Here is a 21,503-nt window from a genome sequence, read left to right on the forward strand (position 1 = left end):
CCTCAGCAAATATATATTTTTTTATTTGGTCCGCTTTAATTTGTGCACTGTGAAACCGAACCAGACTAAATACAAAACGAACATAAAGTATCAATTTCTCTCTGATTCGGACTAGCCAAATGGACTATAGCTTGTGAAAGCGCCTTAAAACGTAATCAACAGGAAATCCAAGGCAAAAAAACACAGTCCTGTTTGTGCAGAGCAGAAACACTACAATAGTTACTGCTTACAATCAAAGATATGTTGCCAGAATAATGTAAAACGTATCTCATGGATTACCATGCAGAGTAACATTGGTTGTTTATTGAAAGCTGTACAGTACTGTAAGTTCAACACTTCTATCACAGCATATCCAGGTCTGGTAAAAAACATTTTGTTTTTGCCGTATTCACTCTGATCCTCAGCTATTTTATTGTCCTCACCCTTACCTGGGTGTCTTTTACCCCTCTTAATCTGATTTTAACACTTCTTGGAAATAAATCTCACCCCTGCCACTCCTCTGCGCCTCGCTGTCAGCTTCCTAGTGGAGGTAAAAAGCCGCCTGGGCCTGGGCTCGCTACTCATCCCTCTCCTGCCTGTAATTGCTTCATTAGAGCCTCTGCAGCGTCTCTGCCTGGTAGCTGGGGAGATTTAATAAGAGCTCTGAGGATGCTCTCAGACTCCTGCGTCTGGGCTTCTAGGATATTGCCTTGGAATTTCTAATAGTTGGGCTTCGTTCCAACGAAGACAAAAAGTCAAAGAACATCAAACTAAGTACACTCCTGGATCCCTTCAGTCCCAACACAAGAGGCAAACGCAGCTCTCCCAAGCCTTTTGTACTGTGGCTGCATCCCCGGCGGCTACTGCTTCTTCTACCACTGAGACTACAAAACAGAGTGGGGAGTGGGTCGAGTTTCCCGTGGTCCATTTTCTGAGAGATGAGTTTCATCAAGATGCAGGACAGCCAGATGATGTAACAGGCTCATATGGTAGAAGCACAAAAGTAAACTTTACTCCCAAACATTTTCAGCTCACTCCTCCTTCATAATGTTCAATCACTGCATGCAATTTGAGGCAGAATCTCATCACTTACTTCACAATTAAAACAATAGCCAGGTGCCCATATGGACACTGAAACAGGTTTTGCCTGCTGTTATCATTCCTCCACTTCATAGTGGCTATTAGTAATTTCCTAATGCACTTTCAATGTATGCAACAAAATCTGCAGTCTTGTTCTGTGCAAAAATGTATTCCAAAGTGTATCTGAAGTTTAATATGAGGCCTCGGTAGTCTGAGTTAGGCAAATCAAGTGGTATCTTCTAAAGTAACTGTCTTTTTAGCATAAAATTAACATTTTGTGTTTTACTGTTGAGCTGCAGTGGAAAATATCCATAATTTATGACAAACTTGGCTGTACAGTTTGTTCTTTTCTGGTTTTGCCGGTCTCGTCCGGTCTACGAGTTTACACCGGTTTGATTTTATGCCAACCGGCTGAATATTATGACACATTCTGGCAAATTATAAAGTAGCTGACATCAGCAACTCTATGTTTTGGTTGGTCACGGCCAAAAGACTTTGCTTGGAAGAAACCGGCCCTGGAGAAAAGTTTGACAATATTTGGAAACCGTTTTAAGTCGTTTGCATAAAGATATGGTTTAAAAAAACTACAGTTATGCTGCTACATTGTGCTGACGTCCTTAAATGCTTTTGACTGGCCTGAAGCTGCCTGTTTACATGTATAAAATGTCTATTTTCTGCGTATCGACTGTACAGATGAGCCAAACACCGTTAAGCAAGTCTGTCATAGCTCGATAGCAGCTGATGACTGTATTTGGATTGGTATGATTGGAATTGATAGAAAAGACAGGATCCAGGTATAAAGCATTTCCAGTCTAGGAAATCCACCTATTTTTCCATCATTTGCAATTTCACTTTCTGCAGTTTCATTCTCTTTGCTACTATTTCTCATTTGCCAGGATGTTGGCTCTGCAATATTAAAATATTGCCTAAAGCAACTGTAGGATAAAAGTATGTCATGTCCTGACCTTCCTGCTGTCCTACAGCTGCCTGTTTCCACATATAATATATAAAACGTCTATTATCTGAGTATCCATTGTTAAGGAGACCCACACCAGGATGAAAATAGTGGGAGGTAATATCTATTAAGTTCCTAGATTACGGCAATTAATCACAGTTACTACAGTTTGAAACATTGACAATGTAGGAATTAATTCTAGTGCTAGATTCACTGCATTTCCCAGCGGATTAAATCGTCAGCCAAATGCTTAAAATGTGCATGTTAAATGGGGAAATGACAGCTGGAGCAGTAATATAATAAACCCTGAAGGCAGATGCAGAAGGTATTATAATTATTATACGAGAAAGCCAAGGAGAATAGTAAGGTGCAGAGGTGACAGACATTTTAAACCCATGATACCTAGTCTTATACAGTAGAATAAATGTGGTCAGAAGTTATGTTGTGGATATGAGCCATTTGTTTGTTACTGATTCAGTATTTTAAGCTGTGTGTTGTTGACATGAATGAAGAGTTCCTACTACAGCAACTGAAAGCTTCCAGTGTGAATCCCCTGCAGATTATAATGACTTAGACTGAACCCAAGTATGAAGGGTGCTGCCACATAGTATCTACAGTAGGAATTTACTATATATAGCAAACAGCATGGGGGATGGGGAAAGCTGATGACTCTGTGTGTGAGACAGACTCACAAGATGACCAGAGGTGTATGTGTGTGTACACAGTGTGGTTTTGCCTGAACGTGTGTGCATGACACTATAAAAGACAGAGGTGTAGCTAACGTTTAATTCCAGTGTTTGTTTGCATGCATATACACACACTATTTGAAAAATACACGTCTGCATGCCAGCTGATATCCTTATGCGTGTCGTGTGTTTGTATGCATGTGTCATACTCACGTGATGACCAGCGAGGTGGAGAAGAGCAGCGTTCCCAGCAGGCCACGCCGGCAGTCCGCGTTCTTCCTCTGGCGTTGGTGCATCTCGCCGCCGCAGTTGTCACAGCAGCGGCACATACAGAAGAAGATGCCGATTATCGGCACCAGAACGGCGAACAGCAGGCCGACTGCCGCACATATTAGGAAGCCTATCTCGTAGTAGATGGCCTGTGGTCAGCGGGGGGTGGGAGGGGTGGATAATGGAGAATGAGGGACAGTTTATTAAGGAAACAACATCAGAGGTGGGAAGAGGACAAAGGGAGATGAAACAACGGGAGGGGAAATGGGATGGGGGGTTGTTGAGCGAATTGGATCAGGAGAGGTGAGCAGATGAGTCGGGGAGTGAGGGAGAGAAGAAAGGATAGATTAATAACGGCGTAAAGGAGAAAATGGGAGGACACACACACAAGCAGGCGGAGGATAAAATGAGCAACAAATCTAAAAATATCTGGTAGGATCCCACCGCTGGAAATTCTCTGTCTTCTCTTTGTCCAAAAGGGATTTGTGGAGAAACAATAAACACATTGCGTAACACTACTGGAGAATCCTTTCTTTAACTCTTAAATACTACAAGCCAATTCAATGATCGACTCCTTAACTACATTATTACACAACATAAAGACTCTTTCTTAAAATCGTGAATACTTTTCTCACTTACAGTAAGTTAAAAGTAGTTTCTTACATAAATTTAGGATAGCAACACATGAAGGATGATGGGAAAATACTCAAAGGAGTCCGAGTCATCCATGTACCCCTGTGGTGCAGTTTTTCCCACTCTAATGAAGAGGAAAGACGGCATTTCTGATGAAAAACCTGCTTCAATAGGAATAGACTACAAGGCAGTTAGTGCACTGCTCTACTGAAGAACTTTAAACTTGAATTGAGTCATAAAATCCAGATTTTTCTTGAAACAAGGTGACAAATCTGCCCGTTGGGTGAGATAATTACACCTGTTTGAGTGCAGGTCATTCTTCTTAATAATTTTATTGCAGAAAGTGTCAGTTTTGCAAACAATATGTTTATTATTAAGGATATTAAGAAATTACAAAACACGTGAAATGATGTCTTGGCAGGTTTCTGGGAAACCTTACAATTCTAGCTTTACGGCAGAAAGAGTTAAATGGGCCTTGTTATACAGTGAGAGTTCATTTGGTACACCCAGATAAAACTAATGCAGTCTGACATAACAACCCCAGATCCTACCTTCATGGAGATTATGACAATTCGTCAAACAACACACTAGACTGCATTAGTTTTAGCTAAGTTTGAAAACAAATCAAAACTTGACTGGACAAACTATAAAATGGAAAGATGTCAAGCTTAAAGGCCTTTACACACCGGGGGCGTGACGAATTAACGACACAAAAATGCTAAATACTCGCCTGCGAATATTATATGTCGAGGGCTTTTATTGTGAAAGGTAAGAATGGAAGGAGTGGATCTGGTCTGAGCTGCCTTTATCAAGGTTGAAAGGAGTAATAAAGTTTGTCGTGCTGGTTCAGACTACGGAGCCTCCGTAGTTGTTGTTTTATAAATATAGGCGCAACTCAACCTGTTCCACACAATGTGATTGGTTGATGCGTGGTGCGAAAGCTCAGAAAAAAGTGTCGCTTTTTCGTTGCGTAATAGTAAAAGCACAACAGTTTGAAAAAATATATTGATGTGCAAATTAATCACGTGAAAAAAACAAGGCTGGTGTATAACGGCCTGAAGCCTTGCATTTTTTTTCTTTTGAAGAAGAAACTTCTTTTCACTGTTAAAATGTTGTTACACAAGTTAACCTGCATTGTGAAATGCAGATACAGTATCTGCAGTGAATAGTTAGATTGTTAAGATTAGTGGTCAGTTGTTTGGGTTAAACAGTTAGTAGGAGTGCAGTGAAGTCATTGTGGCGAGGACCAGTGAGATTAAGATGCATGGACAAACACAGGAGTGAGCGCAGGATGCTGACTGTCCTATAGTTATATGAAGACTCTATTTAGACAGTTTGTTCTGTATGAATTAGGATCGTGCTTTGCCTCTGAATAGTCGGAAATCTGCACATCCCTCATCACAAAGCCTCGATAATCCTCGATTGATTCAATATTAGAAATATTCAAGGTGACTTGAGACGATTTCTAACAAGTTCCCCCTGATATATTGAGAGAGTTAAATTGCTGCTGTTGGCAGGTTCTCAGTAGAGCTTCCACCGCCTCTTGTCATGTACCACAGTGCTCCCTGTTAATCTGCCCCTATCTAGACCACACTCAGCACAGGCTTTGGAAATTGGCAAAATTGAATAGGGGATTGGTAATTCCCACACCGCGTGTAACTTGTCACAATGATGTTCAATAGCTTCTCGTTATGAAAGGATCAAAGCGGGGCTGCTATCACCGCTCCTGAATGGACGAACTGCTCTCCCGGCTGATTCACACTAATCTTAATCGCCTTCATAAGGCAATGACCCTGCCTTTACCAGGGACCTGCGGCTTTTTTGCTTTTTAGCATGCAGGGTGAAAAGCATCTGAACTCGTCAGAGAGGAGTATTCTTCTCTGGTTCATTTGAAAATCTCTCTGCAAACTTGGAAGTCTCAGGCGGTGAGCATAATGCAGCCTCCAAAAGCTTGTGTTTGGCTGAGTGAGGCTCCTGGCTGTGTCAAAAAACATAGTTTACAAGATGTTGGAAGAAAAAGACCGTCAGTCACACCCTTTCTGATCTTAAGGAATAAAAACATTTCGGGGTCAGTGGACACGGAGAGAAAAAGAGGGAACCGGAGATTTGAAGATGTAGAGAGGCAAAGAAAGAAAAAAATGTGTGAGTGTATGTGTGGTCTGTCATCTAAACGCACCAATGTCAACCCAGTTGTTGAGGACATTTTGCAAACTGAACGCTTGCATTGTCATTCTGCTTCTGGGCTCTGCTTGTTATTGGGTGAATCTTCACAAAAAAAAAAAAAAGGTCAAAAATGTTTTATTTTTTTCCACCACCACTCTTCAAAGGCCCCGCAGCTCTGTCTATTTTTGGACTATAGCTTTGTCTTGGCAAGTGCCCAAAAGAAGAAGGTGACCTTCCAATAAGAACAAACTGGATGATGAGGTGGCATCATGTCTGAGCGGTGAAGACGGGCAATTCTGCAACTTTAATCAGATTTAAATCAAAGCAGCAGCCACGAGGCCTGCTGAAGTGTCCTCGAGCAAGAGGCTGTTACCCTAAACTGCTCACTGAGTTATAGAAGATACTATGAATGAATTAACGTCATGCTTCTGTTGTGTTTTTAGTGCTTCCTGTTTTGATTCATTGCTGTGACTCAGATCATGTTGTTTGTTTGTAAATTGGGTTGGATGCCACTCTGGAACCACAAGAGACACACGCTGTTCTCGATGATATCTTTTATGATTTAGGTAGGAAAAGTGAAGACTGCAACAAACATCAGCAAGCCTTTGATCACAGCTGGACTATTTAAATCCACTGTATGGAGGCTTTCATTCAAACCAAGACTACACCAGGACATTTCACTGATTAATCAGGAAAATGATCTGCTGTACTTTTGGTTGAAATGGTCTTTTAAAGCATTATGGATCAGCTTTGCATTTATTGGATGGTGACATACAGGAAAAAGTCAAGGTCAATGCAAATTCAACAAATCAAGAATACTTTTGCTTTGATATGAATAAATTAGATATGACATTTTGAAGTTTCACTTCAAAAATAAGTTAAATAAACTGTAAATACAAGGTGTTTTTGCTTGTAATAAGGAAACAATCTGCCAATGGAACAAGTTAAAATTCGCTTGTTAAGATTTCTTGAAATAAGATGTAATACGTATGTAGTCCATTCAAGGTAAAAGAGATCTTGAAATTAGCTGAGAAATCTCATTTTGAGCTATAGTTCACTAGTATTAGGAAGAGCTGTGTGTCATAATACGCCTGTGATGCTCAAAAAGTAATGTTTTTTTCACTTTACAAGATTTTCAAAATGCATTGTCTAAAAACAAGTCCCTATGCCTTACTGAAACTTGTTAGGTGATTGTGTCTTATACTAAGTTTATGAGATATTTTGACTAGTAATTACACAAATATACTCAGATTTTGCATTTTTGCAATTGGATCACATTTCACTTTTGGGCTATATTGACATTAATTAACATTATACTGGGACAGAGTCTATCTGTTTTTGCACTTACAAAGAAAATGTTTGGTTCCAGTTTTGACTTGAAATTACTGTCTTTGATAAACCAGCCACAGCCATCTGTAGTTGAGCTTAACTGTGTGAACAGATTTTCCCTCATTGAAGCAAAGAAAATTGGTTGGTTGAGTGTGTATTTAGATATTGTAATTGTAAATCACACATTTCAGGAGGGACCAGAAAACTGATTATCTCCTCCTTATTACCTGTGAGGAGCCAATGGGACGGAACATGCTTTTGTTTTGGTTATTTCTTGAGTGATGTGTTTGAGGCTCTTTGGAGAACACATGTTTTTATGAAGCTCTATGAAACGGTTGCAGCGCTGCACACTGTGTGTCAGTGGTCCAGGTTGGTGTGTGGAGATTTATAGTAAAAAGAAGAATTCTGCCAACATCGGCACACAAAAGACCGACTGTGTGTTTGTGTTACATGCTTGATTTCTAAGGGCCTCAGCAGCCAAGTAGGAAAACAAAGGGTACTATTTCACAATAAGCACAACGTAGGAGAGTCAGGGCTGTGACACTGGTGTAAAATAATATTTCAGATGGTCTGTAAGATGTATGAATTTCATTCTAAAGCACTAAAACTGTTCCTTTGTGATCCAGTCAGCGTTGTTGCTCCCCCATGAAGCTGAAAATATCTAAATTAGGACTTAAATGAGACAGGAGCTAGGGTTCTGGCAAAGCTTACTTGGTGTTTTCAAGGTGGATGGGATGGCTGGGTGAGAGTCGCAGGGCTGCACAACTAGTCACCAATATTCAAATGATAAAGATGCTGAAATAAACAAAAAATTATAACATAAAGTTTATCATTTTAGCTTGAATTGTGCAACCCTGGTGACCCGGGACAGTGGAGCATGATGGGACAGGGGGATGGGTTTTTACTGGAAGTCCAGTGTGCAGACTTTACCTGAAGGGTCAGCACTATGTTCTCTGGCTGAGGGAGGCCAGAGCAGATCAGATGAAGAGGGCATGCAGAAGACGAAGGCAACGCAGCGTCAAAGAAAGAGCAAAGCCACAAAACAAAAACGTAGAGAAATCAAAGGATTCAAAACTGGCATGCATATCCACATAGTTGCATATTGTAACGCTGCACACAGACGGCAAATTCTCCCATAATTGAGAGGAAGGCACAGAGTGAACTTTTTGATCTCTGTGACTGGGAATAAAAAACATCTTTGGTTATCAAAGTTGTTCCTCATAAAAACTAAAATGATGTATCTCTCTTTGAATTCACAGGTTGTGCCAGAAGCAATTACCATTTTTCCTGGGGTGCCAGTAAAAAGATGGCCTTGCCTTGGCTTGTAAAAGCTATTAACACCTGAAGAGTCTCGGACAACGGAGTATCTCAGAGGTACATTTCTTCTGTAATATAAATCATCTATTGCTGCATCCAATCACAGAAATATAATGCAAAGAAATATGCAAAGCAAAACAACCATGTTAACACACACAAGGTTACCTTTTGGTATTCCGCCTGAATGGCTCCAAACTTGTCCTTCGCCAGTTTGACAATAAGATCTGCAACAACACAGAAAACAAACAACATGAAGAAGTTTGTTGATGTTTTTCTATATCCAGCCATAACTGCATTGTATACATTTAGCATATTTACATCAACTCACACTGTGTTTAAAAAATCTAACCAGTAGGATATCACTAAAATCAAACAATCTTGCTGATTATTAGCTTTAAAATGGAAAAGAGTTTGCTCCGGTACAGTAATGTGCGATGTACTAAATTTTACAACCCAATTTACGGTAATTTTCATATAATTTGATATTACTAGTGCATTGTCCGTTCAAAACATGTCTGTTCAGAACGGGCCGATTGCTTGGCCAGCGATATTGCCACTTGCAGTTTTCTCGCGAACCACTCATCCAAACAACTTCACACTTAATACTACACTTCCTTGGGTCCTAAGCAATACTCCCGCCAAGTGTGAAATCAATTGAATGAACAGTTGTCAAGAAAATGATTAATAAATATGTCCCATAGATCTCTAGTCTTTCTGGTTCCTCTTTCTTTATGCGTTCTTGAATGGACTGTATTGAGCGACGGTAATATTGCAACGAGTGCTGTATCCAGCATGCAGTTCGGTGGTGTAACAGTTCAAGGTGCTGAATGCGAGATTGGCAGCAATACTATTGCCTGCGCACGTCTCTCAACATGGCAACAGCTGAGCCGGCGACCCGCAGCCAATATACTACACAGTGTTTACATACATACGCACTCGTCAAGTGCGACTACAATGAGATGAACGGTTGTTGTAAAAATCGAAGGACAGAGAGACAGAGACTCTTTCCATGTTAGTTAGATGGGCTCTGTATGGAAACTTTCTTCAGCCAACAGCAGGAAAGTGCAGAATATAGTTAATGTGAGAAATTATTGCTGTCAAGCTGAAGCAGCAAGTTGTCATTTTTGACAAGATGGTGTCACGAAATCCTGAAGCCAAACTCTGACACCGCAGTGTCCCTTCATCCCCGGCTCTTCCCTCTGGGTTTAGACCGAGGCGAGTCTGACAGGGCGAGGAACTCTTGTTTTATTTATTTCTGGCCTGACATCATGTTAAAATCCCGTTGGTGTTGTTGATATGCTGGTTTTCTTTTGGATCTCACAGTGAAACTGTATTTTGGGGAAACTGGGATACTGGATGTAAAAGTCCTTGTAATTTTGCCTGTTATGTGTTTCAAATAGGCATGAAACTCTTATAGTTAAAATGATATCTTAGCAAACAACTATAGCTGCTGCATAAAAAAACTATTTCATTAGAAAAAAGCTAATGGTACAAAACTGTATATGTACAACTTTGGGAGGTAAACGAACCCCAAAGAGCACCCAATTAACACGGGTTAAAGTTCAGTTACCTATAAGAGCAGTACCTGTTAAATGATATGGAAACGCAATGATATTAGAAGATTCCTGACAATAACCTTTGAATACTGATACAAAACCATTTTATTTTTCAATAACAATTCAATCCACTCTAAAAAATTTAATCACGGAGGAGATTCAAAAACAACCCAACCCAATCTCTCTCCTATCAAATACTGTACGTCTCTGTTCTGTTTCATATCTACACCTGGAGCAGCGCCGGCTGTGACTCATCACACAATGATGACAGAGACAGCAAGTCTTCTCAGAGGCAATCAGTTTCCAAAAATAAGATGCAAAACACACAAGGGCTTCTTCCTCCTTCTGCAATGCAGTGTTTCTGTTTTTTTGTCTGAAGGAAGAACATATCCTACAGGTAAACTGTTGACAATAATTGTTTTAATTCATCACAAACAGACAGATGATCCCTGCCTGCTATTCAAAGCATGAGATTTGTACTAACAGGAGGGCGCTCCAGGCTCATACTTCACCTAGTTATTATGGCTGTTTAGGAGGAGAGGAGCTTATCTTTTAAAGCAGTCGTGTCTAATTGCCTTTATTTAAACATTTATTAATGCAGGATTATTTGACTGAGAGGGCCTTTTACTCCTCAGTCAGTCGTTCTCACACTTGAGACCTGCCTGGTTCAACCACAGGCGTGTACGGGTTATAGAGCTAGAGCAGGTGCAGCTCAGGTGCCTTGCTTAAGGGTAGTTTGCTATTTGTTACAGTAACAAAACAGCTGAAGGTTGAGACACACTTTTCCTGCCAGAAATTTCCCACCAAGTTCGCAGCAAACAAATCAACTTTATAGGTCAACCTGCTGTCACAGTTTCACAGCTTCTAGGTTACTTCCTGCACTCCAGGGTGGCTGTCGTCAGTCACTATTGTGCGTTTGGGGATTGAGGTGTAAAATGATCCAAGCTTCTTGAGAAAAATATAGTACAGGGAGTCGAGCCCAGCTATCATCTTTTCTTGTTGCAGCGGCCCTTTGTGTGTGTTTCACAGAAGCCCCTGACCTTGTAGTGGAGGTGTTTTTAAATTCCTTTTGTCCCCACAGGATACAGACTGTAGCGACGGGTAAACAAGCTCTCGACAACCGCACAGAAAGCCTTCAGGCCTAAACATTGCAGCGATATGTCAAAATATGAGAAACGCTGCTTCAGATTTGTGCTGACCTCACTGAAAGGGAGAGGTCTGGGTGGAAGATATGAGCTCAAAAAGAGGAGGATTGAAGCACAGAGAGACAGATCAATAGCAAATCTTTGTTTAAAGGAACCGAGTGTAGCATTTAAGGGGATCTATTTGCAGAAATGGAATATAATAAATCTTAAATAAGGTGATCATAAATCACAAAGACTCCCTGTAAAAATAAATTACAAATTAAAAAACAGTGTGCTCTATATAATTCCTGTATTTTTTTAAATCAGACTATATTTTTCACTTTCATAATGGCGAGCTGGACCGTACTAGATACGATGCAGGTTCGTTAATGCGTTAAAGAAATTAGTGACTTTAAAATGAATTTGCCATAACGCGTTATTATCGCGTCAACTTTGACAGCCCTATTAAATACATATTGAAAGTGATTAATTTATCGTTAGAATGTCAGAAAAAAGGACCCAAAAATATTTAGTTTCCTATCATATAACACAAAGAAAGCAGAGCAACACACTTTCACATTGGAGAAGCTGGAACTTGTGAATATTTTGAATTTTTTTTGGCTTGGAAAATGACATAAACAATTGATTTTTGAAATTGTTGCAGATTCATTTTCTGACGATCGATAAATCGGCTTGTCATTTTGGCTCTCATTTATATCTAGTTAAATTAGATCACAGTTTGGATGGAAAGTAATTGCCAACTAGATTGTAGAGTATGTACTGTATGTAAGTACTGTGAGTAATTTATGATTTTCTTTTCACTGAAGTTTTGATGTAATGCAGGAGCTAGATGGTGTTCATGTACCACAGTGAGATGAGAGGATGGCTGGATGAGCACATGACTTTTGCATTGAACCCTGTGGACTTGCCGGTCTTTTCATGCTTCAAGTCAGCTTTGAATCTTCAATATTTAATCAAGACCTAACCTTTCCCGAAATTCAACTAAGGGCTAGCTGCCAACCAAAGCGTACAGTGGTCCCAGCTGCAGTGTGTTTTCTACCAAACATGCTCATCAATGCAAATTAGATTTACATTAACCAAATTGATAGGCGACACTGCTGCAAACCCAGAACGACTGGAGTCGACAAACTCAAGAGTGGGAGAGAAAAGAGAAGGCTGATAATAGAGGATGAATATATGAATGAATACCAAATAAATCAACAGGTTTAACTCAACTGAAGATGTTTTTTTTTCTTCCTTGTGAGAAATATCTTTACGACCAAGCCTCCAATGTCTGAAAAATGAATGAATGGACTTGTCCCTGCTGTAATCATGAGGAATAAAAGAAGCAGTATGGAGGGATGTAAGAGAGAGGAGGAAGAAAGAAAGGACAGAGAGAGAGATCAAAGACAGACGGATAAGAGAGGAGAAAAAAGACGAGAGGTGAAAGAGAGAAAAGCAGCGAGGAGAGAGGGCTGGATTGAATCCAACCTCCGTTTCTAGTGAGAGGCGTCTAATCCCTCTCCGTGAACGAAAAGCTCACTCGCTGCTGGTTTCCACCCACGTTAACTCTCTCCTCGCCACCCTCTCTGCTGGCACTCATTACTTTAAAGGCACATTAAATGTGTTTTGCAGGATGCTGTGGCCTTTAACCCCTCTAAACTAACCTGTTATGTTGACACTATCTTAGTTTCAGAGGTCTCCACTGATTCTCCGTGGATTGTGAAACTGCTCTCTCAGCACATACAGTAGTGAAAATGCTAATGCAAAGGTATGAGTGAATTAATGTAAATGTAAATGCACAGCATGGAGGCCAGCTCCAGTAGCTTCTGAGCTGCTGAACCAAATCGAGGTGAAGGTTTTACAGCAGACTTAATGAAGCTTTGCAGGGAGCTCAAGATAAAGCAGAACCTGGCAAGATGAATTTTTCATCAGTTTCACTAGAAAGGAGTCGCCCAGAGGAATCCAGCCGTTCTCTGTCTTAGTTTGGCTGCTGAGTTTTAGAATAGCAGAGAAAGGAGCTATTTTGATGGCCATGAACAGTGGGGTTTCCCAGGGTGCTGAACGCCTGGACCAGAACTTTATTCTCTGCATGGTGGCTTCATTCGCTGTGTTTCTTTTAGTGGCTCAGACTACAGTTGGAATATTTGGCTTTGTAGCATCGATTTAAAGGCCGGGTCCAATATATATATATTTTTTTTTTCAGTATATCATTCTGTAGCTTCCCAGTGATGTTCCTTACAGTATGCATTCAAATCTGAACATTCAAATTTGTTTTAGCGTCTAAATGCTATTTTCCCAAGCCCTTCTACAAACTTGACCTGACGTAGGTTTCTGCATGATGTTACTGTGACATGTACAGTATGTACATCCTTATAGTCAGTGTGTTAACGTTACAATCAGTAGCTTAGATGGAGGTCGACATGCTTCCAGTTTGGAGAAGCAGACAGGAGTACGGAAGATAAGCATTGTACAGCTGTGTGGACGCCACGTTAGTTCGGATCCAAAACTCGCACAATAACATAAACAAACTAACCAATCAAGGCAGCGGTAAAATTACTGTTTTTGTGAATGTTGTCTGGTGGATTTGAAGAGAGCGATATAACGACTTCAGTTCCCTGTCGGAAAGGGTTGTCTGACGGCGAGGTAAAGCTGTGAAAATATTCTAAATATAGCGTACACTTAAACAGATTTTCTTTAAGGTGGCTCAAAGCCACCAGACTACATTCACAAAAGCAGTAATTTTACTTCGCAGAACACAAGAGTATACATACAAACCCCACTTCAGAAAAATCAGCTAACAGTTAACTTTGACTCAGCTAGTACTAGCGTTTACAATATTCATAACCTTATTGATTAGCTTTGGTAACCTACATCACTGCTTTTTGCTAACGGCTGAGAGGGCGTTTCCATTTGAAAGAAATAGAAAAGAACGCAGATGGACACGCTCTTTAAAGTTGTTTTGGTTGTTTGTTTTTTTTCGGTTGTGAACCATCGGCTTGTAAATAGAACATGAACCCAGCCAGCATGTTTATTAGACAGTCCTGTGTGATTCTCTGTGATTTTGACAGCAGGGAGTCAAAACAAATCAGATTCCAGTCCATGTAACCTTATCTTAGCATTTGCATGGATTTGTCTGCACTATTTCCCTTAATTTATCATCGGCGGTGTTCATCCCGACTACCAACACATATAAAAAATATCAGCCCCGACTGCACTTTGCCCCTAATTGATGTTTTTATGCTTGGCTTTCCTGCTGTCTGCCAGATAACAACATCCCTTTCTTTGTACGCATAAAATATGCACTTTATTTTCCTGTAGTTGGTTCAAAATATGCAAACACACTCACATAGAAGAGGACTGACACCTGCATGAAGCCAACAGCATCAATTTGAGTTTACCACTCAAAGCAAAGGTGTGTTTTTTTATTTAAACATCATAGCTCCTGTTTATACTGACTGAATGTCTGAGCTTTCTGTTCTGCAGAGACAGATGAGAATGTATATTGAAAGCCATACCATAATTTGTCATATTTTTGATCATAATCTTTTTCAAACTCAGGAAACGCACACATTTAGAGCTGGAACAATTAGTAGATTAATCGATTAGTTGAGGGACGGCATTTTTCACTATTTCCTGCCATTTTCTAGACCATTGGTTCCCAACCTGAGGATCCTGACCCCCATTAGGGTTCACCAAAACTTCACGGGATCACAAACCCTTCTTAATTTGAATGGGTGTAAGAAAACTTTATTTAAAAATATACAGCCTATGTCTTAGCACTTCATTCAAAGCTGTGAAGAGAACTAAATGACATTGTTATTTTTAAAGTTTGGATTATTATTTAAGATATAAACAGGATAAGGGCACGGTGAAGACCTGAACACGAGCTATAATCACAGAGCCTTCCCTCTCTGCCAAACAGCCTCATCCTACATTAGAAAACTACAATTTTCACATGAAATAATCTGCTCAAAATTCATCCAAATCGCTCGTTTTACACAAACTTCCTGCAGTTATTATGTTAGCTATTTGGTTTAATTGTACAGTTTGTCAGTTGGTCGGTACTGTTATTGTTATGCATTGAATATAATATGAAATATCCATATAATATGTCATTTAGTCAGGGGTCGTCAGTTTACTCAATGATAGAAAAGGGGTTCCTTAAGGAACCACTGCTCGAGACCAAAAGATTAACTGATTAACCTGCCTTTTTATTCTCTTGATTAATCAGTAATGGAAATAATTGTTATTTGCAGCCCTACAAAAGTTAAAAACCACAACTGAAATAGAATTTGAAAGTGAAAGAAATTGACAGGTGCCATGTACTGTATTTGCATACAATAGTTACTGTATACTACCACAAGACCTTGTATTAATCTGTTAATTAAAGAGACACAAGAGCATCACAAACTGCGATGTGTGACTGGTAATCCTCCCAGCAGCCCCTCCGGGTGTCCATGGAGAAAAAGGCGATTAGTACCATGGATTAAATGATTTGACAGAAGTGTTCAAGCCTACGCCTTCAGTGGATGAATACAATAAAGACACACACACACACACACGTCCATCTATGTATTGATTGACTGTAAGGATTTACAGCAGAAACACACACAATGACATTTAGCTGCACTACCATCTACAGCACATACATCGCGTGGAAATGGCAGCTATGCATGTTTTTGGTTAGTGCATCAAAATTGATCAGATGAGCTACACCACAGCAGACTAATCCAAGGGAGACACATTATATTGTAGCTTTATATGACACCGTCATCCAGGCAACGTGCCTGTACATAATGATTTTGTGTTTGTTGATCTTGGTTCCATATTTGTATTCTCCTGTAAATGTGTTCTCTGCAGTCTGTAGAAGAATATTGAGATTTATTACAAGTTTACTTTTACAGATTACTGTTGATGTACACACTTTGACTCTTGTCTGTCATTAGTCATGGCTGTGTGTCGCACACATCTAGCTTTATGCATATTTTATATCAAACATATTGCTATATTTATATAGTATGTAGTATAGACTGGGTATTATTTAAATTGTTTCATTGCTAGTGTTAATATGATACCTGCGTTCTGGTACAAATACCAAAACAATACTATTTGCATTCAGAAATGTACATGTTTTTATTATGCTTTCTTTTTTTTCATTCAACAAATGAAGCCAAAGTTCCCAAACATTAAATGTCTAAACACAAGTAGTCCTACGAGACCTCGGCCTTAATAAAATAGTCTAACGCTGATAAAAGTTTGATTTAAATCAGGAACTATCTGATCACTGTGTGAGTTTTCCGACATTTGATGCCACCTTTCAGTACCGATTAGAGTACAAAACAGTACTTTGATAGTTTTTGATAATCTGTCCCTAATAAAGTATGCTACGAAAGTATTGAGGTGGAATACTCAGCCATACAACCAACATTTTTTTTTAATAAATATTACAACATTTATTTGTGTGCTTTTAAAAAAGAGTTTAATCATTTCACCAATGTTTACTCTCATAATAATAATAATAATAATAATAATAATACACTTTTTTCATATAGCACTTTTCAAAACAGCAGTTCCAAAGTGATTCCCCGTTAATAATAAAAATGCAAATGCTTTCTATAAAAATATATTTTCCCATATAAATGGATAGATTTCCACTGAGGAAAGATAATACATCTGGTACATCTGCAATATTATAGTTAATGTATGATGGTATTTCTGCTGTTGTTCAGTGATGTGTGTTTTTGAATCCTTCGATTATTTGATGAAATTCTTTTACAACTCAGCAGTCATGTTGTTTTTTCTTCTCCTGACAGTAGTTTGTACAGAGTGGGATGGGAACAGGGATCTGTCTGTTATGAGACGCTCTGTGTAACCAATAGGACATCCTGTGGTTGTTATTGAAGCAGAGCTGTTGAGATGACTGACCTTTTGTGAAAGCTGCGCTGAGGCTCAAACTGCATAAACTATTCAGGAATATCACGTAACATGCCGTCTATGAAAAGCCAATAACGTTGTCCCTGTGGGAGATTGAAGCCTTTTTCTAATAAATGTCACACAAAAAACAGGTCCAATTGACAATGGATCTGCCTGGAGGGGGGTGAGACAAGTGACGAGTAAAGGGCGCACAAAGCACTTTCCCACTGTGGTACTGGAAAGAACATACATTTGTACTGAAGCTATGTAGGTTTTTAACCTTTCACTTCTCTGCCCAGTCACCATATGGACAAACACATACTCTGTCTCGTCTACTTACGGTCTGACTTTAACACTCAGGCTTTCACTTTTCTTGCCTCTAATGAAGTAAACCTTGTAATCTAAACCTCATCTGCTGCTGCTGCACTCACTCAAAATCAATTTGGGAAAAAAAGCCCCTGCAAAATTGCAAAAATGTAAATGCAAAAAAGTGTTGTTAGGCTGTGCGTGACGCTCATTCAGATGGTATCTTCATCATGATAAACAGTCACTGCTGCTATATAAATACAGCACAACATAATACCTGCACTGTGAAGATACTGTTGGTACAGTAGAAGTCTTGTAAACATTTCATTTGTTGTTTGAACAAATGAAATCCACTTTGCAAGCCGTGTGGAGCATCACTTTGTTTAGGATATAACTGATACTGGATTTCAAGTTGATAACAAGCAGTTTAAAGGTTCTCTATACGATATCGGAGCATTAATGTAGCAGCAAACAACTATTGTCTATGTAAAGATATAGAGGAGCAATGTCTACCTGAGCAGAGAATGAAGTCGCTCCCTCTGTGTGTGTTGTAATCAGAGTTACTCTGTGCTTTGTTGACATCCAAAACCCATTGAAAAAATCCGATTGTTTTTTTGTTGAGGGAACCGAGGGCAACGCTAACTTTCTGGTTGGCCTACAAAATATCCCTGGAGCTCTCTATTTAGCATTACACTTCTATAAAACTGTCGGACTCACGATTGGCAGTTTGAAATCAAAATCAATGCGGCAGAACCAGAGATCTCGTTTTTTTTTTTATTCCACGCATTCTTCTTCCTTGTGAAAAACCTGGATGATTTATTGGTCAAGCTCTAGTTTATAGTGTTTAGTATAGCATGAAATTATTTCTGCTTTTCAGTAAATGCAATAGTTAAAACAGGTGTACAGCAGGTGTACTGCAGAAACTGGACTGGTAGTGGAGCAAATCTTGACAGAAGCGCAAAAAAAGAAAGTGAAAGACTGTGACTGACAGACGAGTGCTGCTTGCTACCAGACGCTGTTAATGCTGCTGGTGTCAGAATTGAAGCTTATTTTACATTCTCACTTATAAGTTGTTCTGCATAAGAACATAAGATTAAACAGCTGAAATGGGAAAGCAGAAAGTGTAAAAAGCGGAAGAGACAGAAGGAAAGACTGCCGAAGGGGATAAAGAAAAAATCTGGAACCGGTTGAGACAGATGGACAAAGAAAAACAGCAGAGAGAAAGTATTCACGCATTGTCCCTTTATACCTCCCCATGAGAGAAGTGATGGATTGATACATAGATATGTAAATAGATGCATAGATGACAGTTAGGTGGGTAGTTGGAAAGATAAAGAGATTAAGTTGGTGCCATGGAAACTAAGATTTCCATGCTGTCGTGACTTACTGTGTATTTACTGACGGCTGAAACAGCTCAGAAAAAAAGGGGGAAAAATTCCAATCAGCTCGCTCCAAAAGCCACCAGCCGAATCAACAAAACTCTAATAGTCCCCCTACTAAGCCCCGGCAGTTGTCTGTGACACCGTCGCTAACAGGCTTATTATAAAAATAAATAAATGAGTAAGTTAGTAAGCCTGGCCATGAGATGCACTTCCACACCACAAAACTTCATTCAGCCACGCTCTGCTTGTAAGACGCACGGTGCAACAAAGCAGAGAGCCAGTTGGGGATTTTTTTTCCTGAACAGAGGAAGGACGCTGTTGCCAACTACGTGGATTCTCCTTCACAAAGTTATCTGAGGACACAAACGGGAGAGAGCTTTATGTTCAGAATTACATTCAGCAGGAGTTGTAACACTAATGCATACAGGGAACTCTGCTTGGTTTCTCCGTCGCTTCAGTGACATAAACCAGGATTTTTGCTGGAGATTATCATATAAATACATTTTATTTAAAGCTGCTATATTTGTATTAACAATGGATCAAATGACAACGTACATACCATTGGGCATCTGTAAAGTGAAGTTAATGCTGAAGTGCCTTAAACTTGCATTCTTTCTAATAGCCAGCAGGGGGCGACTCCTCTGGCTGCAAAAAGAAGTCTGATTGTATAGAAGTCTATGAGAAAATGAGCCGACTTCTCACTTGATTTATTACCTCAGTAAACATTGTAAACATGAGTTTATGGTCTCAATCGCTAGTTTCAAGTCTTCTTCAATACAGCACAATGTTCATTTAGTAAATTATGGTCCCAGTTAGAGTCAAATAGACCATAAAGCAGAGTATGCTTTAGGGCATGGCTACCTTGTGATTGACAGGTCGTTACCACGACGTTGTCCGGTCTGGGAGTTTTCTGTGTTTTCATCTTACAATTTAACCCTTTCAGTGTGTTTTCAGTTCACAAATATTAATATTAACATTTTGGTTGCCCAAAAATGTCTTGTTCAGCATTCGGTTGTACTTAGCGCCACCCTCTTGTGTCACTTCTGGTTGCAAAAAAACAAATTGGCGACTCCCAAAATGCTGAACTCGAGGCTTCAAAACCGTAGTCCACAAACCAATGGGTGATGTCACGGTGACTGCATCCACTTCTTATATAAAGTCTATGATACATACATAGTGATCAGTTATCCCCTGACTGCAGTTTCCCTCAGCTCTACAAAGCGTTTTAGCGTCTTTCGGCTCATTGTTTTTGGTTTTAAAACATGCAACTTTACTGTTTTGGTTCAGTCTCACCGTTATCATCAGCTGTGTTTTCAGATACAGCAGAATGAAAAAATGTTTTCAGCAGACAGACACAGTCAGCCACCAGCTGGTGAACGTAGAGGAACATTTAGCAGCTAGGGAGACAGGTATTTCCCTCAGGAGTTGGTGAGAGCAAAAACAGAGTTTAAGGGGGGAGTAAATATGAACTAACATTCACTTGGTGGACAGAAAACAACCCTAAACTAATGCTTATATTGCTCCATATCTGCTAGATGTGTATATAGGCAACTGTTGGCTAAGAAGTTTGCATATCAACTTAAATGCTGTGTTTTCAGCTTGTTTCTGCAGCCCCCAAAGTCATCAAAATATCAATAAATGCAGGTTCATAACACATTTTGTTGCTGACCGATACTAACACCATAGTGAATGTGCCTATAGCAAAACATAGTTTTTACAGTATATTTAATACAAAGGTCAGGCAGGTCTTTTTTTTTTTACAAATGGCAAGAAGCAAAACTGGTTTGTTTGGAATAAACAGAATAGTAACCAAGCAGAACAACGAGTAAAAAGTGCACCAGTGAAGAAAACTCAAACTTTATAAATAGAGAAATCCAGCAAAGTACCACCCACGCTGTTTGGCAGGTAAAACAGTACAAAATCATTGCAGCAATTAGAGCTCATCCACCAAGATGAAGGTGTAATTAAACAGAAGATTTCCACTTTAATAACTGCATATGTCACGGCAGTACGTTTTGCCGTTGAGCCGTTTTGGTACCCAAGATGCCTTTTGACACCTTCTGGAGGGTCTTTTCTCAAGGTGCCACTGTGAATATCTAGTAACAGCAGGAGCTAAAAGCATGCCCCGAACATTTCTTCATCCTTGTTGCTATGCAACAAAAAAGTTTTCAGTATTTTTAGATAATGGCTTTTTTGTGTGTTTACTAGAGAAGTCTTTACTTGAGAGTGAAACAAGTGAAGGCCGACAAGAAAGATGGAGAGAAGTATGCAACTAAATACTCATATTCACCATGTACATCTACATGGTATTCTAACAATACAAACTGAGCTACAAGATATCTCTCAAAGGGGCACTCCACTGATTTTACCCAAGAGAGCCTGTTCACTAGTCATTGAAAATGTACTACTCAATGCCAGTTCTAAGGCTTCTGCAGTCCTGTATGAGCTTTGTATGTGTAGGTTTGGAGACTACACATTTTTAAAAGAAAGCCTCTGTTACAAACTGGGGGTTTGGACTTTGAAAAACGTTAACATTCACAACAAAAACAAATGCTATGGGTTGCATTACTAGAGAATAAAAGTCACTATATCTTAACCACTGCTGTATTGATTTAGGTTGACATAGTCTGGTCGAGATGTGACAACTGACAAGAGCAGCTAGATTACAAAAAGTGACCTGTGTGATTGTAGCCTAAATCAAAATACCACATCCTACATGCGCACTGCCTTCCACTTCCTGTTTTTCCTGTTTTCACACATCCAGGCAAGATGAATCTGAGATTTAGTGACGTGATTAACAGGATATG

At 39.6% G+C, this 21,503-nt stretch overlaps 1 protein-coding gene across 13 annotated transcripts in view; it reads right to left on the bottom strand.

Annotated features, from left to right (window-relative positions):
• The window catches only part of prom1a (prominin 1a), an 89,464-nt gene that overhangs the window by 46,460 nt on the left and 21,501 nt on the right, over positions 1–21,503 (bottom strand). For 8 of the 13 annotated variants that reach the window (XM_074649115.1, XM_074649113.1, XM_074649124.1 and 5 more), the window contains exons 2-4: positions 8,578–8,636; positions 8,026–8,052; positions 2,914–3,119 (exon numbers count right to left, since the gene is read on the bottom strand). In XM_074649115.1, the coding sequence (XP_074505216.1) occupies positions 2,914–3,119; positions 8,026–8,052; positions 8,578–8,636 (292 nt within the window). The remainder of the gene's footprint in view (positions 1–2,913; positions 3,120–8,025; positions 8,053–8,577; positions 8,637–21,503) is intronic. The other 5 variants (XM_074649116.1, XM_074649121.1, XM_074649117.1 and 2 more) reach the window with 1 other exon arrangement.

Source organism: Sebastes fasciatus, chromosome 10 (genome assembly GCF_043250625.1).
Source record: "Sebastes fasciatus isolate fSebFas1 chromosome 10, fSebFas1.pri, whole genome shotgun sequence".
In the NCBI taxonomy this organism is placed as follows: Eukaryota; Metazoa; Chordata; class Actinopteri; order Perciformes; family Sebastidae; genus Sebastes; species Sebastes fasciatus.